The sequence below is a fragment of the Ostrea edulis genome, chromosome 6, assembly GCF_947568905.1.
Source record: "Ostrea edulis chromosome 6, xbOstEdul1.1, whole genome shotgun sequence".
NCBI classification, from domain to species: Eukaryota; Metazoa; Mollusca; class Bivalvia; order Ostreida; family Ostreidae; genus Ostrea; species Ostrea edulis.
Window position 1 is genome coordinate 3,687,624 of NC_079169.1, and position 27,133 is coordinate 3,714,756.

At 34.8% G+C, this 27,133-nt stretch overlaps 2 protein-coding genes across 3 annotated transcripts; both read right to left on the reverse strand.

Moving 5' to 3' along the window:
- Nucleotides 1–2,070: 2,070 nt before the first annotated feature.
- Nucleotides 2,071–13,504, reverse strand: LOC125647758 (protein draper-like). 2 transcript variants are annotated; one of them, XR_007360087.2, is made up of 8 exons: nucleotides 12,875–13,504; nucleotides 12,649–12,701; nucleotides 12,453–12,511; nucleotides 10,358–10,483; nucleotides 6,985–7,125; nucleotides 6,591–6,702; nucleotides 5,207–5,247; nucleotides 2,071–2,906 (listed from the first exon to the last, which is right to left on the reverse strand). XR_007360087.2 is itself a non-coding variant. In XM_056141268.1 (7 exons), the coding sequence occupies exons 1-7, from the start codon at nucleotides 12,756–12,758 to the stop codon at nucleotides 2,299–2,301; spliced, it is 1,197 nt and encodes a 398-aa protein (XP_055997243.1). In that variant the 5' UTR covers nucleotides 12,759–13,042; the 3' UTR covers nucleotides 2,071–2,298. The 2 variants fall into 2 exon arrangements, 1 of the variants encoding a protein (XP_055997243.1); XM_056141268.1 differs by having other exon boundaries at nucleotides 12,649–13,042.
- Nucleotides 13,505–17,369: 3,865 nt separating this feature from the next.
- On the reverse strand, nucleotides 17,370–26,822 carry LOC130047069 (multiple epidermal growth factor-like domains protein 11). Its single transcript, XM_056141273.1, has 5 exons — nucleotides 26,701–26,822; nucleotides 26,495–26,550; nucleotides 24,898–25,023; nucleotides 21,388–21,528; nucleotides 17,370–20,968 (listed from the first exon to the last, which is right to left on the reverse strand). The coding sequence occupies exons 1-5, from the start codon at nucleotides 26,808–26,810 to the stop codon at nucleotides 20,751–20,753; spliced, it is 651 nt and encodes a 216-aa protein (XP_055997248.1). The 5' UTR covers nucleotides 26,811–26,822; the 3' UTR covers nucleotides 17,370–20,750.
- Nucleotides 26,823–27,133: the final 311 nt, after the last annotated feature.

Here is a 27,133-nt window from a genome sequence, read left to right on the forward strand (position 1 = left end):
GATCCGTAGGAGCCTGTGTCCCTTATAGACTCCACAGAGTGACACCTTTTTATACTGCGCGACGTGTCAGCCAGTATTGTTTCGTTATTGTGTATATTCATGAAGGAACATATATCGAGCGACAAGTATCCTCGGGGACAGACTGTCCACCAGCAGAGATACATACTCGATGGTTAAATGCAAGGTGAAGATAACGAACAGTGATCAATCTCATAATTACTTAAAACTGTATGGTCCGAATTACAATTGTTTTTTCCATCTCGTAAAAACGCTATTGAATCATCACACGTATGTAGTTATGAGACTGTACGACCTATCATAAATTCTTTCACCTGTTTTAACCCAAATAATTTGATTTTAAATCGATGTTTACAAATAACCGCGTCACTCTGCCATTTGTGACAGTCACGTGACCAGTTCAAACTTTCAGATCATTGGTGGTCTTATCTGTGTAAAGCTGTGTATTTTGTTATAACAGTACCGTACCTTAAGTTTAATAGAAATAAAAATATCAAATACCTCTTAGTAATTCGTTGTTTTACGCTCATTCAGCCTTAAAACTAGACATTTGCGTATGAGTTAATACATCATGTTGGGATTCCCCTGACGCGCGTAGGTCTATTTATAGACGTCTATTATGGGATGATTTAAATATGTAGCCACTATATTTACTTTCTAAATAATATTCGCACTGTTTTCTTTTACATGCAAATGTTTTCAAGCATGTAATTAAGGGAAATTTAATAACTTTATAAAGTAATTAATCTGCTTTAAAGTAATTATGTACAAAAATAATACATGAACATCGGGTCATACAGCTTTAATGTGAACGGCTCCTTGTTTTCAGTTTTTCATTCTTCTTTCAAATAGACAGCACCGTGTGTCAAAGTGTGTGACAGTCACATAGTTTTTGTCTGTTGACATTCACGACGGGGTTCAACTAATTAGAGTAAACTTATTGTAAACAATGTTTCTTTATTGAAATTAATTTAATCTCGGACATACACCTGTACAATGATGTTTTCTCCCCTCAGATATTGAAATTGAGACTATTTTGTATCATTTTGTACGATCTGACAAGCATATCCCTTATAATATGTAAAATATGTTGACAATGCAAGCTGAAGATAACGAACAGTGATCAATCTCATAACTCCTATAAGCAATACAAAATAGATAGTTGGGCAAACACGGACCGCTGGACACACCCGAGGTGGGATCAGGTGGCTAGTAGGAGTAAGCATCCCCTGTTGACCGGTCACACCCGCCGTGAGCCCTCTATCCTGATCAGGCAAACGGAGTTATCCGAAGTCAAAATCAGTATGCCAAGAACGGCTCAACAATCGGTATGAAACACGTCAGACAGCATTTGACCCAATGATGTTCGATCAGGTGCTTAGGAAGAGTAAACATTCCCTGTCGGAATGGTATGCAGCTTTTTATACCAATAAATTGTGAATTTTATTGGAGCAGGCTGATATCCAAAGTTTTGTCCCTTTCATCTAATTTCTGTCTATTATCATTTTCGAATCAAGTAAAAAGCAATTGGCATGGTGCATGTAAAATTTATACAGTACCAATTTCGATGCATCAGATGCGCATTTCGATAAATAATGTCTCTTCAGTGAAGCTGAAGCCAAAATATTGGAAATCCGAAATAACAAAAAACTTGTAAGAACAAATAAAAACCAGATTGCCAAAGACTGGAGTCAAATTCGTCTAAGGATCAGAGCTATGCATGAGGGATATAATCCTTAATTTTGAAATGAATTTCTAAATTTTATAACAGCAATTAAATATACATCCGAATTTTCAAGCTAGTAACGAAGTACTTAGCTACTGGACTGCAGAGACCCTTGGCGACTAACAGTCCACCAGCAGAGGCCTCGACCCAGGGTCGTAATGTAAAACTTATACGGTACCAATTTTGATGCACCAGATGCGCATTTCGACAAATAATGTCTCTTCAGTGATGCTTAAGCAGAAATATTGGAAATCCGAGATAACAATAAACTTTTAAGAACTAAAAAACAAATTACCAAAGACTGGAGTCAAATTTGTCTAAGGATCAGAGCTATGCATCCCATCTTTTATTGTGGATATATGATGATGTTAACTAGGATGTCATCAAACTTAAAAGAATGACCAAAATCTCTCCTAAAACAACCGAACTCCCACCCCAAACATCAAACTTTCTGTGTTGAACTTGTTCATATGATCTGATATTAAGAATGAATTTAATTTCTTGTAGAAGTAACAGTCAAGCAAAATCATCCATCCAAGTATTGGAATGTAAAATCATACATGTTTTCTGTGAAACCCATAGACTTCATCAACATCTTCGACAACATCAGACGCATTTTCGTCCTGATTAAACAGCCTATCATCAGGATGAACCTGGCATTCAACAGTGTTTTTTAACGCGGGCTCTTCTTCGTTTTTCCTATTATATTTCCTATTATATTTCACTGAACTATACGGTCGATGTTTATACATTGAACAAGGTTGTACCCCGGTAATTTCACTTTCCGAATCATGTACATTGTAGCTGGTATCAATTGATATAGTGTTACTCTCTCCCGGAAAGGTTTCAGAATCATTGCTGTCATGTCGATGAGATTCTTTTAGTTTTATACTGTTATAATTGCTGCTGAAAGTAGATACTGACGGTTGGGTGTGATGTTCGAGAATATTTGAGAGACTGAAGTCATCAGAAGACCCAGTCAATCGTCCGTATGTGTCTTGTGAATGATATCGTGAATGAGTTATAGTTTTTCTTGAGTCAGCATTTATTTCATCATCTATAGTTTGACGCGAATTAGACCGTAGATGTCTTCCAAATTCTGGTGTTTCTCGTTCCGTTTGCTCTTGTGATTCGCCTAGCCTATTGCCAGAATGTCCCTGCTCTGAAACACACAAAATCACTTAAAACAATGCACTGATATATATATATATATATATATATATATATATATATATATTAGAGAACACAGGTGTAGAATATGTATGTTCATACGGAATTGGTTGAAGTAATATATTATATACCTTTCCCAAATCAATAACATCAAAACCTAAGACTTTTCGACGCATTACACGACCATTCCTCACGATAAATCGAAGACTAGACTTTTTGACATCATGCACAGGTTCTTCTTCAACAAAAATGGGAAACGGAAATATTCAGTCATCCAAAAACTTCCTTTCTTAAACACCAATCTGATTCCACGCACAAGTACTCTGAAGTTGAAATTAAAACAAAATGCCAGGGTTCGTCATTGACAATATCTTCGAGGTCGTTGGTGATCAGGTTTTCCAACAGTCTGTTGGAATTCTCATGGGCACGAATTGTGATCCGTTGTTAGCTGACCTGTTTTTATATTCATATGAAGCAGAATTTATTCAAAAACGTCCATGTGAGAAGAAAAAGTCTCTTGCTGTGACCTTCAATTTGACATTTAGATATATCGACGACGGTTTGCCTATTAACAATAATAACGTCCATTCATATGTCGATTCAATATATCCTTGAGAGCTCGAAATAAAAGAAATCACAGAGTCATCCACTTCTGTTTCATTCTGAGATATTTTATTGAAAGTAGATATTAACAGCAAACTGACAACTCAACTGTATGACAAACGGGATGATTTCAGCTTTTCCATCGTTAACTTCTCATATTCATGTAGCAAAATTCCAGTATCATCTGCGCATGGTGCTTACATCTCTCAACTGATTCGATAAGCAACAGCTTGTTCTATGTATTGTCAGTTTTTAAATCGAGGCAAGCTACTGATAAAGTTGATGCAACAGGAGTTTCAACGGTCTCGATTAAAGTCAGCATTTCGCAAATTCTATGGTCGTTATAACGATCTAGTTCGTCGATGCAACCTATCATTGGGTCGAATGCTGTCTGACGTGTTTCATACCAATCGTTAGACCGTTCATGACACACAGAATTCGACTACGGATAACTCCGTTTACCTGATCAGGATATCAGGCTCACGGCGAGTGTAACATGTCGACAGCGGATGCTTACTCCTCCAAGGCACCTGATCCCACCTCTGGTGTATCCAGAGGTCCGTGTTTGCCCAACTAAGTATTTAGTATTGTTTATAGAAGTTATGTTCGTTATCTTCGCCTTCCATGCTATTCTATTACGGTTATTGCAAGGATAAAATTAATACCGCAGTCATTTTTCTGTGATATACTTTCATGCGTAATAATTGATTGTGAGGAAATTGATTCTCATCTCTCCTGCACTTTATATTTTGCTAATGCAAAATTAAAGTAAATGAATACTAATTCAATTCTATGATAATCAAAATCAATTAATATATGTTGCAAAATAAGTTCCTTAATGACTGAAGAACATAGAAGGTGAAGATAACGAACAATGATCAATCTCATAACTCCTATAAGCAATACAACATTGATAATTGGGCAATTACGGACCACTGGATACACCAGATGTGGGATCACGTGCCTAGGAGGAGTAAGCATACCCTGTCGACCGGTCACACCCGCCGTGAGCCCAATATCTTGTTCAGGTAAACGGAGTTAACCGTTGTCAAAATCATGCGCCAAGAAAGGTCTAAAAATGGTATAAAACACGTCAGACATTTGTCTTAACATTTGTCATTCAGTGTAAACCAATCGTCTGCATTCCAATAGCGATACACATGTAAGCATGGTGATGCACAGACAGGTTTTTCGTGAACTGTGTATTCAAAGAAATTAATATAATCCATTAATATCAAACTAACTACTTGGGAAAAAAATGTCAACAAAGATTTAGAACAATATAGGCCGTTTTGGAAACTTCCATGACGTCACAGTGGCCTATTGCGTAGGTATATAAGACAACGATCGACTGTATAATTCTGAGCCGTAGTAGAGTAAAGATAAAGTTTTTGTTTTCATGTTTGTTGCAGGATAACCTCCTTGGTCTTGAAATGTTGATACAATGTAACGCCTCGGCTTTCATATTTCAAACGATTCTCGACATCGGAGGTTATCCTGCGACATACACGAATACGCGAGCATCATTTAGTAATTAGATACTAACACATATCTCTGAAAGGAACCAGATGCATACTAAGCTTATGGAATTTCCTTATACATATATAGAAAATTTATAATCTAACATTATGCGTACAACTGCAATATATCTATATCTGTTGAAAAGGTTTACTATTGGAAAAGTTTTACCTTGCATGGTAACTTTCATCGTACTATTGGATCTCTGTTTCCTGCACATTTCAGAATTTAAAAACACATTTACTTACATGTACAGATATGCAAGTAATATACATGTATATCATCGAAAGTCTCCACATGAGTGAAACATTCTCGAGTGGGACGTTTAACAATATAAGATCAATCAACAATCAAAAGAATATTTTATTCAGCACTAAGCATACAAGTTTTGAAAAAATAATGCAAAGACCAGGTGTAGAATGCTAAATTAAGTATACTAATATCAACATTAATGATAATGATGAATACATCATTTAGATTAAACTTTAAATATCACAAGTCAATACGTGTGTTGTGTACATTACCGTCATTTGTGTCAACCGAATTTCTGCTAAAAATAATACAATTATCTTTCGTCATCTTAACTACTGTTGTACTCTTTGGGGCAATATGAAAAACAAGGACGGTCTTTACAATTTATATAAACTTCAGAAGCGAGCTGCTAATGAACATTTTATACACTTTCAACAGAAACGATGCAGAACTTTAGATGGATGTCTCTATTTTTCTTGTCTTGAAAGTTTTACATCTTCACCTTGCATGGTTTAACTCCCGATTATTTAGATGGTTTTAGTATGTTAATGAAATTAGCAGTTGATCTATCAGCTTAACTCAAAGTAATCCATTATATATCCAGGGGAAAAGATACAATATTCAAAAAGATATTTTACAATATACGGTTCACAGTCATTGAATGATATGCCAGAATTTTTACAATATTACATAACATTGGAAACATTTAAATCCGCTAGTCTTAGAAATTTGTTTCACCCTGAAAATTAAAATATAGATATTTGTTTTGTTTGTTTTCAGTTCTATGTATATAGATAGCGTATGATTATAACATGCCTTCATCTATCCATCTATATTGTATCTATATAATAATGTTGGGTGTATACAGGAATATGTTTTAGGTCCATAATGTAAACTAATTTTTAAACTAATTGTGTTATCCTGTGTAAATAAAGGACATTATTATCATTAATCCGTGTATTAAACAGAGTAACGAAGATTGACGACAGTTACGCGACATAAGCATGCGCTTTACATTATACCTTCAAGATACTTTTATTTTTTAAACCCTAAAACGAGGAAATTCGAATTCGTTATCAAATATCTTTCTTTAAATGTACTGTAATTATATATGTCAAAGTCATATGTAATAATGAATCCTACATTGTGAAGTGTATGAGAAATCATCTTTCCTCATCTCACCACAGAGTGTCCTTGTCATATCTTGTTATTTACGTTTTGAAGAGGGTGTGTTTTCTTCCAATGGAAATTTATAAACTTACTCCTATAAATTTAAATGTGTAAATAAATGAGATATACTTACCAGCAGCACACTAAATACATCAACCACCAAAATGCTGACGTTCCAATGATTGATCCCATGACATCGAAAGCTAAATGCTTTGTTTTGGTTTCCTGTGTCCCATTATTCACATCTATTGTATTTTTGAAAAACATTGTGTTTCACATATGTTTAATTTCAGATTCTCCTTTTGGTGTAAACATTTCAATATGTTCTTGATAATTTTATTTCTCTAGTTGTAGGATTTTCATATGCATTTTTTCTGTGATGTATTATAATTATGTCGCAGTAATTCCATTGCTTCTGTCTAAAACTTCGTATTTCAAATAATTATAGTAAAATCTACCAAAATTCAGTCTCATAAATAACTCATTCTATATCTATCTTATTTTCAAAAAAAGTGTTATATACATACCGTTATCTTTAATCTTGCAACCGGAAATATTGTCACACCAGTGGGTATCACTGCTACAGTTACACTTTTCAAGGCAGTTAATGCCGTAGAATCCAAAAGGACAGGACTGACTGCAGTTTTCTCCAAACGATCCTCTGCAGTCTGAAAATTAATATAGAAATTCTTATTTCTATTGATTATTTTAACCATTTATGATAATAAACCATTGCTAACGCCTTTTACTTAGATATATTATTGTCACCATATCGGGAGAAATATTAAGCATCTCAAGATACTCAAAGTACTCGTATTATCGTTAATTCCAGGAGAATATACTTGAACATTTTTTTTCTTCAAATCATATGTAGATTTATAACTTCAGATATGATTGACACTATATAGAAAATAAACATTAATTACAGTTTTATTTGGGGAACAAAATATTCACGTTCCCCTGAACCCGAAACAATCCTGTATTCATTGTTTGACATTATTGTATATATTATCACACACGTAGGTTAAGGACACTCATATGCAATATGTAAGTTTTAAAGTAAAATACGCGGGAAATTGTATAGCATATACACGTATAATTATGCAAAATCAAGCAATCAATATTATGACACATGGGTCGAGGCCTCTGCTGGTGGACCGTTAGTCCCCGAGGGTCTCTACAGCCCAGTAGCTAAGTACTCCGTTACTACCTTGAAAATACGGATGTATATTTAATTGCTGTGATAACATTTAGAAATACATTTCAAATTAAGGATTATCTCCCTCACGCATAGCTCTTATCCTGAGACGAATTTGACTCCATTTCTAGGCACTCTGTTTTCCCCTAAAATAGCTCTTACAAGTTTATTGTTATTTCGGATTTCAAACATTTCGGTTGAGCATCACTGAATAGACATCATTTGTCGAAATGCGTATCTGGTGCATCAAAATTGGTACCGCATCAGTTTTACATAAAAATGTTCTCCATTTGCGACAAGTTACATACCTTGTTTCACTTATGTGTCACCTAAAAGGTACATTTGCATACCATAACCTTTATTAAAGAAAAGCGAAACGTTTAATGTATTTTGATTTAAAATTTGATTTAAATTCAAAATTATACACAGGTTCATGGAATGAACTACTTAACCTCAATTCTGCTAGGATCTTTTTTGGCATTTGCTACGTATGTCATACATAGTCTAGAATACATTTACCAACTCGTTAAGAGTGTGCTACCTTATAGAGTTAAACAAACGCGAACAATGATCTCAAAGAAGGTTTTGATTCATTGATTTATTTTATGTTGTTCAATATCCCTCTCGAGAATATTTCACTCATATTGAGACGTCACCACTGCCGGTGAAGGACTGCAAAATTTAGGCCTATACTCGGCAATTACGACCTTTGAGCAGGGAGGAATCTTTACAATGCCACACCTGCTGTGTCACGGGACCTAGAATTTCGTGGTCTCATCTGAAGGTCCACTCCATTTAGTCGCCTCTTACGACAAGCAAGGGGTACTAAGGACCTATTCTAACCCGACTCCTCACGGGATAAGAAGGTTTTGAATATCCAGAAAATGACAAACATGTATTGATGTAGAAACGTTAGTTTAATTCATATTGCTGGAATACAATTAGAATACGACAATTGATTTGCATGGACAAGTGAAGGTAACGACTAGTGATCAATCTCATGATTGTTATAAAGAAAATAGGAGAAGGGTGCACAAGAACCCTTTGGGCTCACCAGATACTTATACCCAGCCAATTGCAAATTATCTATGTACATGTATTGGTTGTAGTAGGGAAGAAACTTCAGATTTTAATACAGGATTCGGACCCGGAAAGTTTAAATGGATCTGTGATTCTTTGACCTAAATTTGATGTGGAAGTTCCACTTCGTATCAGAGTGTTGATGATATTCTAACGAAGTGATCTAATAGGGTTATAATTACGAATGTAAACGTGTATGACATAATAAATAAGCTTAGGCAAATGAAAGTTTACTAAAGGGTGGTATGCTTAATGTTTATGCTGTCAGAGAGAGCAAACTTGATTGTTATATTTTCGATTCTGAGATTAAAATTAACGAATACACTGTTATAAGGAGGAATCGGTATGAAGAAGGTGTCCTTATATTTATAAAGGGGAAATTAACTGTAATTAACGGAAGCCATTTAATATAAAAATTTCCGTATTCATAATAGACCTAAACGGCTGTTGGACGATATCAGTGTACGGTTGCCGATTATATCACGTTTGTATTCCGCCTATTGTATGTAATGACCATTAAGGGATAGTAGTGGGAGTGTGGTAGAAGAGTAACTAAAATCAGCTAGTTCCCGACCGTGCTGCGCTTTCACTACGACCATTTAAAAGATCTCTCGCGCTGTTTTCCCGATTTTGGAAATTATATTCTGTTCTTATTACGACTTTATCCAACATGTTATTTGTCACGATCTTGCTAAGCTTCTTTTGAACGTGTTCAAAATAAATGTGTCGAGAACGTAAAGTAGAGCTTATCTATCGTGAAAAGGTGTACAACATTAAAAGTTGGCCAAACGTGGACTTTTGGATATACATGTACCAGAGACGGGCGCAAGTGCCTAAGAGGAGTAAGCATTCCCTGTTGACCAGTCACATCCACCGTGAGCCCTGTGCTTTGATGAACAGAGTAATCTGCAGTTAAAATAAGTGTACAAGAACGGCCTAACAATAGGTATAGGTAAAAAACGTCAATCAGTATTTGACCCGATGACAGATTGTATTAGCAAACTAGATAGTCAAAACGACCATAGAATTTGACTTTAAACGAGACCGTAGATACCCCAGTATAATCAACTTGTTTTTCAGTAGGTTAAAACTGATTATATGCAGAACAAGCTCTTCCGTATCGCTTGATTGATTGTATAGTGTTTAAGTCCCGCTCGAAAATATTTCACTTATATGGAGAGGTCATCTATGTCATTGAAGGACTGTAAAGTCTAGGCCTCTGCTTGGAGCCTACAACCTTTAAGCAGGGAGGTATATTTATCGTGTCACATCAGCTGTGACACGGGATCGCGGTTTTTGTGGTCTCATCTAATCAGTTGAGATACATAAATACCACATTCATGTGATTGCGGAATATTGCTACATAAAGATGGGAAGTTGGCGATTGAAAAGTTGAAATCATCCCGTTTGTCATTAAGCTGAGTTGTTAGTTTTTGTTACATGTAGTATCTATTTGCAAAAAAATATGCAAGATTTTAATTACTCTATTTTGTTTCTATGGGATGTGTATGTCTCCTAAGATGTAGAGATGTCACGATCGCCAAGTTTAAAGTGACATAAAATGATCTGAGCAAATTTCACTTTTTTTTCTTTCATCCAAACTACACAAGAATAAAACTTACCTAGACAACCATGAACTTTGTGGCATGATTCAGTTGGCAAACAATCACATTTCTTTTTACATCCAAATCCATAAAATCCCTCCAAGCAGGTGGTATTACAGTCCACTCCAAATGATCCTATACATGCTGTTTACAAATGATTAAGAAATATTAGATATTTTAATGCATGTGTACATAATAACGTTATATATTCTATTCGCTAAACTCAAGCAAAAAAGATATCAATTTAAGGTAGTACTCTACATCGTCATAATGGCTGACTTCCTTTAAAAACTTGGATGACAAAATCGATATCAGCAATATTTGACTTTTCCTTTTCCATTTAAATACCTAGCCGAGTAGCTCAGTAGGTTAGAATACCGACTGCAAATAAAAGATATATAAAAAAAAAGAAGAATACCGACTGCTGAACTGTAGGTCGCAGGTTCGAGTCCAGCAGGGGTTTTAAATTTTTTTCAGATTACCTTCTACTAAAACTGTATTTTTTGACAAAATAAAGTAAATTTTCAAATTTTCAAATTCAAAATATTTTTGTACATATTCTACACTTTTCATCTACATCAAATTTCTCTGGTGTAGTATACCTCCTTAATGAATCTCAGGTGAGGTAAAAATAAAATAACACAGAGAAGCCATATGGAAATCAGTTGACAAAATAGAAAAGTGCTAACACCGCGAAGAAGTCTTAGCACAATAGAGAGGTGTTACATCTAGCATAAAGAAGTATTAAGATAACAGAGAAAATGTTACAACAATCGAGAAGTTATTGCATTTGAATAGTTCCAACGCAATGGACAAGTCTCACCACACTTGAGAAGTATTCAGACAATAACTAAGTGTATACCCAATAGACAAATGTTCACACAATGGTGATGTTTTCCGAAAATGGATAAGTTAACATACATATTATTATGTACATGCAACACGATGGTGGAGTGTTAAAACAATAGAGAAAGTCTTACTACAATCGAAAAGTATTCAGGTCTTCCAACAGTCTGTTGGAATGCCCATGGGCACGAATTGTGCTCCTTTGTTAGCTGACCTGTTTTTATATTTATATGAAGCAGAATTTATTCAAAAACTTCTACGTGAGAAGAAAAAATCTCTCGATGTGACCTTCAATTTGACTTTTAGATATATCGATGACGTTTTGTCTTTTAACAATGATAGCTTTCATTCATATGTCAACAGGGAATGCTTACTCCTCCTAGGCACCTGATCCCACCTCTGGTGTGTCCAGGGGTCCGTGTTTGCCCAACTATCTATTTTGTATTGCTTGTAGGAGTTATGAGATTGATCACTGTTCGTTATCTTCACCTTGCATTCAGACAATAACTAAGTGTAAACGTAATGGAGAAGTGTTCACACTATGGAAATATTTTTCAAAACATGGAGAAGTTCATGTCAAACTTTCTTTTAATTTTCGGTTGATATTTTTCTTACGTAAAACGTGTAGTAAACATTTAAAGTCCCTACTTTTATTCCACAGTTTTCACCATATACAATGTTTATTTAAATCACTTATGGTAGCTTCATCCTCATCTGAATTATCAATTTTAATGATTGATATTGGAAAATGTATCAATCTCCATTTGATATGGCTTAGTTTGACTAATAACCAAAGAAAATGTATATGTTGCCATTTTTTAGATGTCACGCATAAAAAAAGAGGTATGGTTCAACATAAAAAAATTAAACATTTATGTAAAACAGAATAATAAAAAACAAATTAGATATAAACTTATTAAAATGAGAAATTTTTAATATCAACAGTTAAGCAAACCTGTTAATAAATAGATATGTATTAATTGTGGGTGTTATCGAAATCATTGTATAATAGACCTAAAGGTTTTTCTTTTCATTATAAATAATTAATTCACGCGCAAAGTTCAATTCAATAAAAAAAAATCGCAAAAATCTATGACACTATACATTTATGTCTATACAAACGTCTGTGAATCACGATACAATATTGTAGAAAATGTTAATGACGAATCAGTCCTAAAACCCAAGACACAATACAGCGAGATTAAGGCAATCTCTTACCACAAATTGAGATGAAATCTCAACTGTTCTAATAACAACAAATACGTACGTTCACAACTTCCTGAAACGTTTCTGTAATTCGAACAGCATTTTATCTTTCCTCTAAAACTTGTAAATGAAAAGAAATTTTATTATCAAACGTGCCATGAAACAGGTACTATATATTATCACAATTCATAAAATGTCTTGGTGTATCTACACGTATCTAATCAGAATGCATGATTAAAGATCCAAATGCTACTTACTCATCAGTACAATACGCACTCCATGTTTGATTTGTTGGAAGGCTGAAAAATCCCTTTAAAAATGAATAGAAATACCATATCTTTAAAAACGTCACTACATACATTTTCATCGAAGGAAACTGTCAAAATATTTTCAAAGCAATATTTCCCTATACTCTTTACAAATATTTCCTTTTATACTATATGAAAATAAAATATTCGCTGGGGTAAGATCATAAATCCGTACTCTAGTGTACTATCCCCAAAGTATATCAGATGATGGATCGATCACTTCCTGAACGGAGGGTAGTGAACTCAACTCTTCACAGTGTCTGACCTAAAAATCAAATCATATAGAATCTCTCTGCATTAGAAACAAAATGACTTGTAATGAATACCTTTTCGTTGTAACCTTAAAATCCAAGGACACATCACAGGAGCTGGAAGTTATGGTACACTGTAATTGGCGATATTTCCCAGCTTGAGTGTTAATTTTACGGGACATTAGATCTCAAATATTTGATTCATTTGATGTCAACAAGCGGTTAGGTCTACATCATATTCGCACAAAACTTTACCCTTTTCTTTTGAAAGTTTTCAATCAGTTATTTTAGGAATTCAAGAAAGTCCATACATAGAATCTTCAACACCAGATTTCAGACTCATTTAATTCTGTTATTATGAATGGTGTTCATTAAAGGTTCTTTAAGGTGACTTTACTCGCATGCAATTTATTGATATTAATGTTAAAAGTAGAAAGGCTGTATTAATTTCCACTTGATATATTTGGATTTAATACATCTCCAATGAAAATATATATGTTGCCACCATTACAAAGATGTCAGACATGCATAAAGAGAGGTAAAGTAAAAATTTAAAAAAAAAAAAACACCGCACATTCTCTTTAAACAACATATTAAAAATACATAAAAGAGGCTGAAATGACAAAATTTTAAACAAACTGCTACATTATGAATTTATATAAATAAATTCTATATATCAGGGAAATCATCATTTGTATAACATACATACGAAAAGATACCAGCATAGGTGATATCGCCCATGGTGCCATTGTTTTAAATATAAATAATCGATTAGATATAGTAATAATCTTTTTTCAGTATCAAATAGATTTAAGACTAAACACTCCAAATCATTAATTTGCGGAAAGATGTGATGGTCTTCAACTGTACCCATCACATGATCTAAGAGTCTTGTACTTATCCAGAAGAGTTAGCTCTTAAATATGACGACTATCATATATTTAATTAGTCAAATGCAATATTATTTCAACAAGTTGTTAATTCCCTTCCCTTTTTAGCAATTTATGCGGAGACTGAAAGTATCGAGATATTTGAAAAAAATCATTACCACTCAATCGTTTGGTTTAAAGTACATTTCAAGCATAAATTTTTCAAGCATAAATGTTACATTTCCCGACAATATATTACTAATTGACAAACTAATTGTTGCAGTTCCATACTTACGATAAAACATTGTTTGCTATTGAAAATTAAACTATCTTAGTATCGTTTAGAAAAGCATGCCACTCTGTTAGACGAGTTCATTTCCAATCGTCATGTATCCTCGTTTTGTATCCTCGTTTTGTATCCCCGTTTTGTATCCTCGTCTTGTATGCCGCGTTGATACGTTTTGTTTCCCTGGTGATACGTTTCGTATCCACGTTGATACATTGTATAGACAGAACAGATAAGACAATTTTACATATAACATTTACACTCTGGGTCTCTGTGATACTCAATCTAATGACAGTGACAGTGATCTGCACTGTACGTAGAAAAGGCATTATAATGAATTCATAAAGCATACTGAATTAGATATACCCAACCAGTTATCATTGCGTGAATACATTTTCGTCATTTCAGTGAAGAACTACTATACGGGCAGCACAAGACATCCTCCATTGTATGTTTGTGAGTTTAGCAGAAATCAGGGTGGGATTAATCCAATTCATTTTGCCTTGGATTGATGGCCTTGATTTCTTGTTGATACCCACCCTTTTTTGTGGGCAGGCAATATTTTTATGCTAGTCTTTTTACATATGTGTATGCAATAGGGGGTCATCTTGTTAGACCCCCTATCGGATGTTTTTATTTTGTGTATATATGTTCTCTTTCTCAATGTCAATTTTATAGATGTATGTAACAGGGGGTCATCTAGTCATTTGCAGCATATGATCTTAATTTTTACTTGGTTTTGATGACCCCCTGTACTGTATATACTTTTCGTCATTTACTAAATAAATGACATTTTCTATTCTCAAACTTGTTATGTTTGCCTGCTTTGAGCAAAAAACGAGTGCAGTCCACTTGGCTAGTGCTTTTGAGCTAAGGATCATAAAGAACTTTAGTTTCAATTTGTGAGAAATCATTGACATACATGTATTTATCCATATTGCAGAACTTGAAATAAATGTCTGGGCTGTTTATATTATGATGGAATATAAATATTGGAAGCATATGAATGTTTATACAATACACAGCGAAGCTGATTATGAAGAATTTATTTCATGCTTATGTGTTACATTGCTTTCACATCCCCAGAAAACAAACAACATTGATATGTATTCTTTGTATTCAGTTTTGTGATTTATCCGTTTTTGTGTCAAGTTAAAATTTGAAAGTTTTTAAAGAGAAATTAAATAAATTGAGACAACATGTTTATTACTGACAAACTCAAAACATAGGGACAAGGCCAATCTACGTTACCTCAATCATCCCCGATGAGATATGCGTTTCATCTCACCCATGCCACTCATGTGACCAATTGCAACCTGTTTTTATAAGTCGCTTCTTTTTAGGCAAGGTTCCACCAATTTCATCCAATTTGGGTATACAACATTTATGGACAAAAGGAGAACAAACATAAATTCCATTGACTCTGTCTTCTTCGGTTGGGTGGTTGGTTGTTCGTTCCTTTTACTTTGGTGTCGAATGTTTTCTGTCATATTGGGACGTCACTATTCGTAGGTGACGTACCACAAATCTATCCCTATGCTCAGCGCTTACGGCAGTGGCAATGATCGTTTTTTAATCCTCCAACGCCTGCTGCAACATGGGACATCCAATTTTATGGTCATAGCCGAAAGACCCGTGCTTCTCACTTCAGAATGCCGAGCGTTTCGAAAAAGATCAATCGCTACCTATGTTTAAGTTTCAGGTTGGGTGAATCCATGGCACGTGCATGGGTTGAACTCATGACCTCCTGGTTACGAAACGAGAGCTCTACAACTTAACTAACGCGACCGGTATGGAATGAGGGTTGTGGTAAAACCAATTTTAATGCAATCTTCAAAATATAATCTTCTCCTGGACGTAAATCAGCCAAACAGTTGGCATAATTATAATGACAATAAGCTGTATACCAAAACTGTCAAATCAATTACCTCCAGGATTCGAAATTCATGTCCATAGGGGAGTTAAGTTTGTCATATATTTTAAAAGGATACAATCTTCTTTAATTATGGATATCAAAGAGGCAATATGTTAGCATGATTATAATGAGCATTGGACCCTTTACAAAAACTGAAATTCATGACTCTATGTTAAAGTTGTATAGTCCGAATTTCGACAATTTTCATGAGGCTGTGTGAAAATTCATGCATTATTTTATCAGTTTTAGGCAACATTATTTGATTTTATTGCAATGTTTACAAACATCCGTCACTTGGCCAATTCAAATAACAGCCAAGTGACCAGTTCAGACTTTCGGATCATCGATGATCTTATATATGCAAAGCTGTGTATTTTGTTACAATTCGTAACTTGTCATAAGTTTAAGATAAATAAAAAATATCAAATACCTGACAAATTCATTTTTTACGCTCTTTCAGTCTTAAATGGACAGTTAGGTGTGAATTATGCACATTATCTTGGGATTTCCCTCATGCATGCGGGGCTAATTATAGACAGCTAACAGACAATGTACAATTTGTGTGTACCCACTATATAAATGATTTAGACAACTTTCTCTCGGTTTTCTTTTACATGCAAATGTCTTCAAGCATGTAATTAAGGGAAAGTTAATCATGTTAAAAACCAATCAATATGGTTTAAAGTAATTATTGACAAAAATGATACACGAATATCGAATCATACAGCTCTAAGTGTTCAGGCCCTAGGGAGGGACTAAATTGGTAATAAGTGGGTCAAACGTGTACTAAACTGCAAAATACCATACTCTTTGCCTCCGCTGTGGAATGTTCTAAATTTATAGGATAGAAGAATGCCATTAGAAATTACTCAAAATTCGATACGCGGGTAGGTTAAGGCTTGCTATGAAAATCTTTGCTGGGATAAAATCCGCGAAATAATGTGACGTCGTAATTGACATAAGTATATCTCTACGTATATATACCTACTTCCGATTTCATTTTTCATGCAAGATATTTCCATGCATATAATATACAATGCACTTACTAAGGTCTAAAGAAATACGAAACGTTATACTGCTGTCGTGTCCCGTGAGAATCCATATTAGAATAGGTTTTCAGTACCCCCTTGCTTGTTGTTAGAGGCGACTAAATGGGGCGGTCCTTCGGATGAGACTGCAAACACCGAGGTCATGTGTCACAGCAGGTGTGGCACAATCAAGATCCCTCCCTGCTCTAAGGCCATAAGCGCTGAGTATATGCCTAAATTTTGCAGCCCTTCACCAGCAATGGTGATGACCATTGGAATTCTCATGGCGACGAATTGTGATCTTTTGTTAGCTGACCTTTTTTTATATTCTTATGAAACCGAATTTATTCAAAGACTTCTACAAGAGACGGAAAACAAATCAAAGCTTTTTATTTGATTCTAAGTTTACAATTTGCATAATAAAATTAGATTTAGTCATGTGGCTAGAGTTTCTTAACCATTATAATGCTGTGACTCTCTTCTATGAGAAACTATGAGTCTCGAATGATACACTCCAGTCATTTACTGATAGTGCCGTTGTCATCTCCTGGGGTTTTGAAATATTTTTTTCACAATACGTGGGATTTCGGTAGATGGCTGCATATGTTTGGAAACGGGTATATTGTGCGACATAACATTTACAGAGTTCTTTTCAGCGATATTAGTGTGAGGTCAGTCGCTGGCTAACAAGAGGATACTATTCCATATTGACAATCGGGCTTTTGTGCATATAGCTAATAAAAGAACTTCTAAATCTGAACATTATGTTCAAGAATTAAAGGCTAATCCTCCAACTTACTTGGTAGTACATTTAGGTTCTTATGATTTGGGTATCTTGCCTGGATAGGAATTGTTTCGAAGTATTGAATTTTCATTCTTTCGATGCAAGTTATTGGTCCCAAACATGTAAAATGTTTCGTCAGACATGTTACTTTGGTTACATTGGTACAATGCCACGTCTGCCACCAGGATTCATTCCGTGCGCAATAACGTCAATCTTAACGTCAAACAATTTCTGAAATCGGAAGGAGGTCTGGTCATCAGACATCCAACCATCAGTTTTGTCTCGAAAGACATGTGAAATAATTACGCATTTCAGTATTCCTTAATATGTGTATGAGGATCTTGAAACATTTCTGGAGAAGTAAGCAGGCATGTACAGTAATTATTCTTGAATGATATAGTTTGAGAGCTCTTCTGCATGCATTGAGTTTAATTTATGTCTTCAGCATCAGGTTCGGTAGGTGAATACTATTTATATAAGTTGACTGTGTAGGTGCAGGTATGTGCATACATGAGTAAGTATGTACATGCATACCGCGTTGGTGGCGGGTGATCTTGTATAAACAAGTTCATTTGGAAGAATTGGGGGATTACCAAAAACAAGGACTTCTGGTTTAAAACTCTGGGTTATTCATCCTCAGCACTGGGGATGATTTTAGGGTTACTGCAGTGGTACCTGAGGGACAAGCTTTAGGGCTTATCCCTTGGGGTATTAGTCCCAGGTAGTAATAGGTTTTTACCAGGGAGGTCGTATAGAGTTGGTGTCCTAGTCAAAACTTGAATTTATCTTCTTGCGTGGCACTCAGTCTTGTCGGGATGACCAGGAGGCGTGTTTCTACCAGTGACGTATACCTGAGGGGGCGCAGTCGCGCCAGGTTCTAAGGGAGATCATTCTGATAGGCAAGTAGCGTTTACCTGTGTCCCACTGGGGTATTTATATTGATGTATAAATAGATTGCAACAAACATTCGCAAATGAATATACATGTAATTAGTGTTTCTTTAATAAACACTATTGCAAAGCATTAATTGAGAATGTAAAGTAAGTAGTTGGTCTATTTGGGATCAACTTGCTATAATCCCTCCTTACATTAGACACTGGCGGTTGTATGTAATGTTGGAGAAAATCTAAGTAATCGTAGTCATCGGGGCTCCCATTGCAAAGGGGTTCTCTTGTTCAACTAGCACAATAATTAGAGGATGAAGGATATGAAAACCCACAACCTTTATTGTGTGCTTACTTTGGTGAAAGTGATATATTATCTAGATACATATTTCTCATTAGCAAAAGATACGTTTAATATTCACTTAAACAGATTTACATGAAGGTGAAGATAACGAACAGTGATCAATCTCATAACTCCTATAAACAATACAAAACAGAAAGTTGGGCAAACACGGACCCCTGGAAACACCAGGAGTGGAATCAGGTGTCTAGGAAGAGTAAACATCCCCTGTCGACCGGTCACACCCGCCGTGAGCCCTATATCTTGAATAGGTAAATGGAGTAACCGTTGTCAAAATCAGTGTGCAAGAAGAACGGTTTAACAATCTGTATGAGACATAATTTGACCCAGTGATAGGTTATATTGGCAAACTAGATCGTTATAACAGCCATATAATTTCCGAAATGTTGATTTTAAACAAGACTGTTAAAATTCCTGTACCATCAGCTTGTTTGTCAGTAGCTTGCCTCGATTTAAAAACTGACTATACGCAAAACAATATCTTGCGTACGAATCAGTTGAGAGATATAAATACCATATGTAGATGATTATGGTATATTGCTACTTACATATGTGTAGACCAATAAGGTATACAAGTTTTATCTTCCATGGTAACTTTATACAAGTTTGTGTAAAATGTTTACTATAAGGACAAAGTTTCATCTTGCAAGGTAACATTCAATTTACTATTCAATGAAAGGTGAAGATAACGAACAGTGATCAATCGCATAGCTCCTATAAGCAATAAAAATAGACACTTGGGGAAACACGGATCCCTGGAAACACCAGATGTAGGGTCGGGCGCCTAAGTGTTGTAAGCATCCCTTGTCGACCAACCACACCCGCCATGAGCCCTATATCCTGATCAGGTAAACGGAGTTATCCGTTGTCAATTTTCGTTTGCTGTACCTTTCAGAATGTAAAGAGAACTTTATGTACGTGTAAAAATATGCAATTTATATTTCATTTAACAATATAGCATCGAAAGAATATTCTATTCCTAACCAACCGATATTTATGTCTTTGGACAACATATTCTACGTTCAATACGTTAATTAGAAATAGTAAAATTAAAATTGATAATAACGACAGATGTACGTTCATATCTTCTTTTTTTCAAAATTCGAAATTCTTATCAAATGTGTTTCATTAATCTCTGTATATACATGTACTGCCACTAAATCAAATTAAAATGGAATGTTGAATCATGCAATATATGCTACATGAATTCATCGCTCATCCTGCCATGATAGAATGTTCTTGTCTTTGTAGTTTCTGTTTTTAAAAGACTACGAATGTATGCTCAATTTCATTGGAAATTCGTGAATTTACCTGTTAATTAATTGTAAGTAACTTACCAGCTGCACAGTAAATACAATAAAATGCTGAGGTTCCAATAAAGCATCCCACAGTCACGAAGGCTACAGTAAACATTTTATCTTGTTTATCCGAATCCGATTATCCATGTCTTGAAAAGCATAATATTTCGCATATGTATATTTGGTTTCACGAGTATCCTTTCGGTGTAAAATTCCAGATATGGTCTTAAACTTTTTTTTAACTCCCTTTGTACGGTTTGCATATACATACTTTCTTCTTTATTATATTCGCAGTAATTCCATTGATTCTATCTGATACTTTATATTATTTCAAATAATTGTAACACTATCTACTAGATTTACGAGTGTACTAAATTACTCCCGTTGAATGTTTTTATTGATATTAAATCGTACTAAAATTATCTTACCTTCAACATGTGTGACATGCATACCACCATCTTTAATCTTGCAACCAGAAATATTGTCACACCAATGCGTATCATTACTACAGGTACAATTTTTACTGCAGTTAAAGTCGAAGAATCCTAAAGAACTGAGCTCATTGCATTTTTCTCCAAACGATCCTCTACAGGCTGAAAATCAATACAGATAGCCCGCTATATACACATATGTGTACATGTTTAGTTTGGTGTTATAGGAAGGACTAATTGCATTGATTCCATCTAAAACTTTATCATGAAAAGTGAAAATAACGAACAGTGATCAATCTTTTAACTTCTATAAGGAATACAAAATAGAGTTGGACACACACGAACTGCTGGATATACCAGAGGTGGAATCAAGCACTCCCTTGTCGACAGGTCACAGTAGCCGTGAGTGCAAATACACATATTCAATAATTATATATGTATAATATATGTGACAACAAATATTGAATAATTATAGTATAATCTACTAGGCTTAAATTGAGTGGTTGTTGTTTTCTTTTCTTTTTATTGAAATCAATTCATTTTGATTTTATCTTACTTTTGAAAAGTGTGATATAATATACCGGTATCTTTATTCTTGCAACCGGAAATATTGTCACACCAGTGCGTATCACTGCTACAGTTACACTTTTCAAGACAATCAATGCCGAAGAATCCAAAAGGACAGGGTTCACTGCAGTTTTCTCCAAAAGATCCTATGCAGGCTGAAAATCACAGAATACACACTTTCCTATTTCTATTCTTATTCATTTTTATCCGTTGTGATATGCTAATAAACCCTTGACAATGCTTTTCCTTAAATATATCAGGAGGAAAATTAAGTATATCAAGATGTCGTCTTTACTTCCTCGAACATAGTTTTGATCAACTCTTATATGTATTTGCCAGTACATAATTAACAATATATGGAGAATAAAACATTCATCGCAGTGTTAATTGCGGAATCAAACATTCAGGTTCACGTGATTTCGCATCATTTCTGTACTTTGCACCATTGTTATTGAAATCAATGAAGGAACAATATGAGTGATGAAATGATTTCAATATTATATCCATGTATAATCATGTACAAACAAACAACAGGTCTCAATTTTGTAGGAGTTACATCTAAAAGGTAAATGTGCATAACATAACCTTTATTAAGATAAAAAGTAAACGGTCAATGCATTTTGTTAAAAATTCAAAATCATACACAGGTAACTGGGGTGAATTCCTTAACCTCAATACTGCTAGGAACATTTCTGACATAATGCGGACCTGGAAAGTTTAAATGGATCCGTGATCGGTATGTAGGAGTTTATAAAGGGGAAATGGACTGTAATGAATGAAACCAGTAACAGATGAAAACCTAAACTCTATGACCTTGGAAATCAAACTTTCAGCAAAACTCATTGTAGAAGATGTGTAAAGACAGTCCGACTCTCACATGAAGATAACGAACAGTGATCAATCTCATAACTCCTGTAAACAATACAAAATAGATAGTGAGGCAAACACGGACCCCTGGACACGCCAGAGGTGGGATCAGGTACATAGGAGGAGTAAGCATTCCCTGTCGACCGGTTACATCCGCTGTGAGCCCTATATCCTGATCAGGTAAACGGAGCTCTCCGTAGTCAAAATCAGTGTGCCAAGAACGGCCTAACAATCGGTATGAAACATGTCAGACAGCATTTGACCCAATGATAGGTTGTATTGAAGAACTAGATCGCCATAAGGACCATAGAATTTGCGAAATGTTGACTTCAATCGCGACTGTTGAAACCCCTGTACCATCAACTTATTTGTCAGTAGCTTGCTTCGATTTTAAAACTGATTATATGCAGAACAACCTTTTGCGTATCGAATCAGTTGAGAGATATAAACACCATATCCAGGTGATAATGGAATATTGCTACATAAATTTGAGTTGAGTTGTCAGTTTGCCGTTAATGTCTACTTTCAATAAAATATCTACGTATGAAGCAGAAGTGGACAACTCTGGTGTCTTTTATTTTGAGCTCACATGGATATATAGAATCGACATGTGAATGAACGTTATCATTGTTAATAGACAAAACGTCGTTCGATATATCTAAATGTCATTTTCAACTATATCACCATCACTAGTAATGACATGTCCAGCTGGACTATAGTTGAAAGAAGATGAAGAACACTTTGGTGGATTACGTATAAGATGGTCTATAGCTAGGCACTGCAAAGTCTGCTGATAATTAAGAAGTTTGGATGCAATAGTAGAAGTATAGCTGTAGGAAATACAGGGTGTAGACTTGAACTTGAAATAAGTTGGAATACACGGCTGAACCCTTTTATGAAGAAGAATGTTGCTTATATTGACGGCATATATTCCTTTGTTTGTAAATTTGAGCTTAAGGAACTCGCGGCATGATTTGGAAGGAATATCATCAATGACCCGTGCTGGTTTAAAGAGCCTGTGATAGGCAACATTCATAATCATAAAATTCAGTCTATATTCAGCTGTTGAAAAATCCAAATAAAGACTAAGTGTACCTTCTTCAAAAACGGATGTAAAACTTTCAACGTTCAATAAATAGAGGGTTTCTAAGAGCGGATACATTACAATATGTGTAAACTACCAATACTGAATAAGAGCGTACATACAGATAACGTTTTGGGAAATAATGGGTCCCTAGGAGCACAAACATGTATAAACATTGCATTTAAGTACAACAACTAACGGTAACAAGGGAAGATGCATGAGGAACATTTTGTCATATACACCTTGCATTCATGAAAGAGCTTTTCATAAAAAGATAAACAGATTTGTTCTCTCTCGTATCAAACATTGGGGTTCAAGAATATTCATATATTTGTAACCATTAAAGAAAAAAGAGATAAGAACCCCAATGTGTAATACATATACATGTACATGTAAACTATCCATACATGAACTAGTCGCCATAAAAGTTAATGAATTTGGAAACAAACATAAATATTCTTGGGTTCACACAATTCATTAATCATGAAAGGCAAAGATAACGAACAGTGATCAATCTCATAACTCCTATCAGCAATACAAAATAGAAAGTTGGGCAAACAAGGAACCCTTGATATACCAGAAGTGGGATCAGGTGCCTAAGAGATGTAAGCATCCCCTGTCGACCGGTCACAACCACAGTGAGTCCCATATCTTGATCAGGTAAATAAAACTATCCGTAGTTAAAATCAATGTGCCAAGAACAGCTTAACATTCCGTATGAAACACGTCAGACAGCATTTTACTTAATGGTAGGTTGTATTAGCAAACCAGATCACTATGATATGAGTTACTGTACCTATACTAAATTCCTAAAAACCCTTACAAAGATATATTGCTGGATCCAGTAAATATTCTACCAAGCCCTTATCTTTTCTCTTCATGAAAATATTAACAGCTGTGAAGGATAAACTTCAAACGTCTTGTGCGACTACATATGAAGTGGTATAAACCAAATATGGATTCTAAAAAATATATATCTCAACTGATTCGATACGCAGTAACTTGTTCTGTGTATAGTCAATTGTTACTACTGATAAAAAAAATTGTCTCGATTGAAGTCAGCATTTCGCAAATTCTATGGTCGTTATATCCCCTGTTTCGCTTTCTGAAAACAGCAAAACAGCTGAAGATTGTCTGAACATTACTACATTGAAATCGGTTTGTTCATTTGAGAAGTACACGTAAGTACAGTTGATAATGATTTACTTGTCAGTGCTGTAATTATTCAAAACATTGATTCCAATCACTGGAAAAGCTTCTGGTCCTAATGTTTATCTACCCACTGTACTTGTTCTGTTTATTCTAATGATGATTTGTGTATCAATAAGAGTCTTCTCTTGAGCGACATTTTTCTTCATTACAGAGCAGGGTAAATTCCGAATATGGTTAGATAATATCCCTAAGATACATTCTATATGCAAGACATTATTTACTGTATATTGTTTCTAGGTTTTTTTTCTGTCTCTTAAAGATGAAGAGATGCCACGATCTTCAAGTTTAAAGTGAAATAAAATGAATTTAACGAAATTTGCGTTTTTCGTTTATCCAAACTCTACACAAGAATGAAACTTACCTGAACAACCATGTATTTTATGACATGATTCAGTTGGCAAACAGTTGCATTTCCTTTTACATCCCTGTCCATAATATCCATCCGGGCAAATTCTATTACAGTGCAATCCATATGATCCTAGACATGCTGTTTACAAATAATAACCAAATCTTGATATATAATAACTTTGTATCCGCTAAACTCATGCAATTAAAAAGATAGGAATGTAGTGAAACGCAGGTGACTTCAGAACAAGTTAACACATGAGAAGCGTGTTATGGAAATTTGTTGACACAATATAGAAATGTTAACATGGTGAAGAGATATTATCACAATGGAGAATCATTACATGCTCCACTTTTTTGGCACGCTGGTTTTGACCATATTTAGCTCTAAAACTTCATAGTTATTTCGGATTTCAAACATTTGGGTTGAGCATCACTGAAGAGACATTATTTGTCGAAATGCGCATCTGGTGCATCAAAATTGGTACCGTATAAGTTTTACATGTAACAAAACTGAAGTGTTAAAAGAACAGATAAAATGTGACAAAAATTGAGAGGTTTTAGTGCATTTGATTAGTTCCAACGCAATGGACAATCGTTATCACGATGTAGAAGTATTCAGACAATAACTAAGCGGAAACGTAATAGAGAAGTGTTCACACTATGGACATATTTTCCAAAAATGGAGAAGTTAACATTTCTTTTTTTCGGTTGCGGTTGTCATAAAGTGTAATGTGTAGACGTGTTTTAAATATTTTATGTTTTTATTGCACAGTTTTGACCGTATACACTATATATTCAAATTATTCAATGAAACAAAAATTCTGAAATAACAAAACACAATCTTTCTTTGATGCAGAGGATAATTAGATCATGTCTATATCGTCGACTGACCAGTTTCGGTGACCTTAGTGATAAACCGCGATTTTCTCATTAATCACTTGGATTAAATAAATAAACAATACACCAACCTTTAAAGTAATTAAATTCCTTTACTTTCATCCAAAAATTCCTATTTCATGGTACGTTAATATATATTTTCGTAACAAAAACATGTCACTGTGTGGTCCTAAAACGGTGGCGTCACCTATTTGGGTGGCTGTTGTTAATATAAGTTTGCCAAAAGTTTGTAACTGTAAAACATATATACAGGAGGGATGTGCAACTAAACGTCAATGAATAACATAACATAGTGGAGTTCTAGACTTTTGGTATACTTTATAGTAATTTGAAGGTTTCCTTGAAAAAGTAATAAGTAAATTGTCTTATTTTGGGGCGCTCGTGTTGATTTCTTGCATACTCTCCTTTCAGTAGTTCATTTTCGGAGAAAAATTGAAGACGTGCTCTGTGTACGATTGGAAACACTACGGCGAAATTGATAACGTAATCAACACCCGGAAACGAAAACGCGCACATGTAAATAAAAGGTCACCGATTCTAGTCAGTCACCGAAATAGGCCAGTCGACGATACTAACGCCTGTAAATTGCGATGCATGTTTGTAAAACGTGTTGATGTGGAATCGGCCCTAAAACCCAAGACACAATTTTCAGGCATTCTCCTACAAGAATTAGACATGAAATCTCAACCGTTCTAATAACAACAAATACGTACGTTCACATCTTCCTGAAATATTTCTATAATTCGCGCAACATCTCATGCCCCCTGTACTTGTATGTTAAAAGACATGTTATCATTAAACGTGCCATAAACAAGTATATATCATCACAATTCATAAAATGTCTTGGTGTATCTCAATGTATCTTATTACAATAGAGTTATTTTAAGTCTACTGTAAAATATTTTAAAATGATACTTACTTATCATTACAATATCCGTCCCCTGTTAGATTTAGTGCAAGGCTAAACAATTCCTTTAAGCATAAATTAAAGTACAATGTCTTTAAGAAATTCTTCACATACATGTTCATAGAAATAAACAATCAAAATGTTTTCTGACCAATATTGCCTTGTACTCTTTACAAATATGTCCTTTTACATGATGTGATAATAAAGTATTCTCTGGTGTGAGATCATAAGCAGTACTTTCGTGTAGTACCCCCAAAGTATCTCCTTTGATGGGTCGATCACTCCCTATGATGGTTAGTTCGACTCTTCGCGGTATTAGAGCTAAAAATTCAAATTTTAAAGAATATATCTCTGTATTAGAAACAAAAAGTCGTGTAATGAATACCTTTCCTTCTAACCTTGAAAGCCAAGGTCACATCCCAGGAGCTGGAAGTTATGATACACT

What these genes read in the sequence shown, in the direction of transcription:
- LOC130047069 (XM_056141273.1), bottom strand. Translation starts at nt 26,810, where the DNA reads ATGAACATGTATGTGAAGAATTTCTTAAAGACATTGTACTTTAATTTA. An exon ending in TAAAATACATGGTTGTTCAG is followed by an intron (nt 21,529 to 24,897) that starts GTAAGTTTCATT and finishes TGTGATTTTCAG; the next exon opens with CCTGCATAGGATCTTTTGGA. An exon ending in TTGCAAGAATAAAGATACCG is followed by an intron (nt 20,969 to 21,387) that starts GTATATTATATC and finishes ATTGATTTTCAG; the next exon opens with CCTGTAGAGGATCGTTTGGA.
- LOC125647758 (XM_056141268.1), bottom strand. Translation starts at nt 12,758, where the DNA reads ATGAAAATGTATGTAGTGACGTTTTTAAAGATATGGTATTTCTATTCA. An exon ending in ATGTATTTAGTGTGCTGCTG is followed by an intron (nt 5,248 to 6,590) that starts GTAAGTATATCT and finishes TGAAATGTGCAG; the next exon opens with GAAACAGAGATCCAATAGTA. An exon ending in GATGAAAGTTACCATGCAAG is followed by an intron (nt 2,907 to 5,206) that starts GTAAAACTTTTC and finishes TGTGTGTTTCAG; the next exon opens with AGCAGGGACATTCTGGCAAT.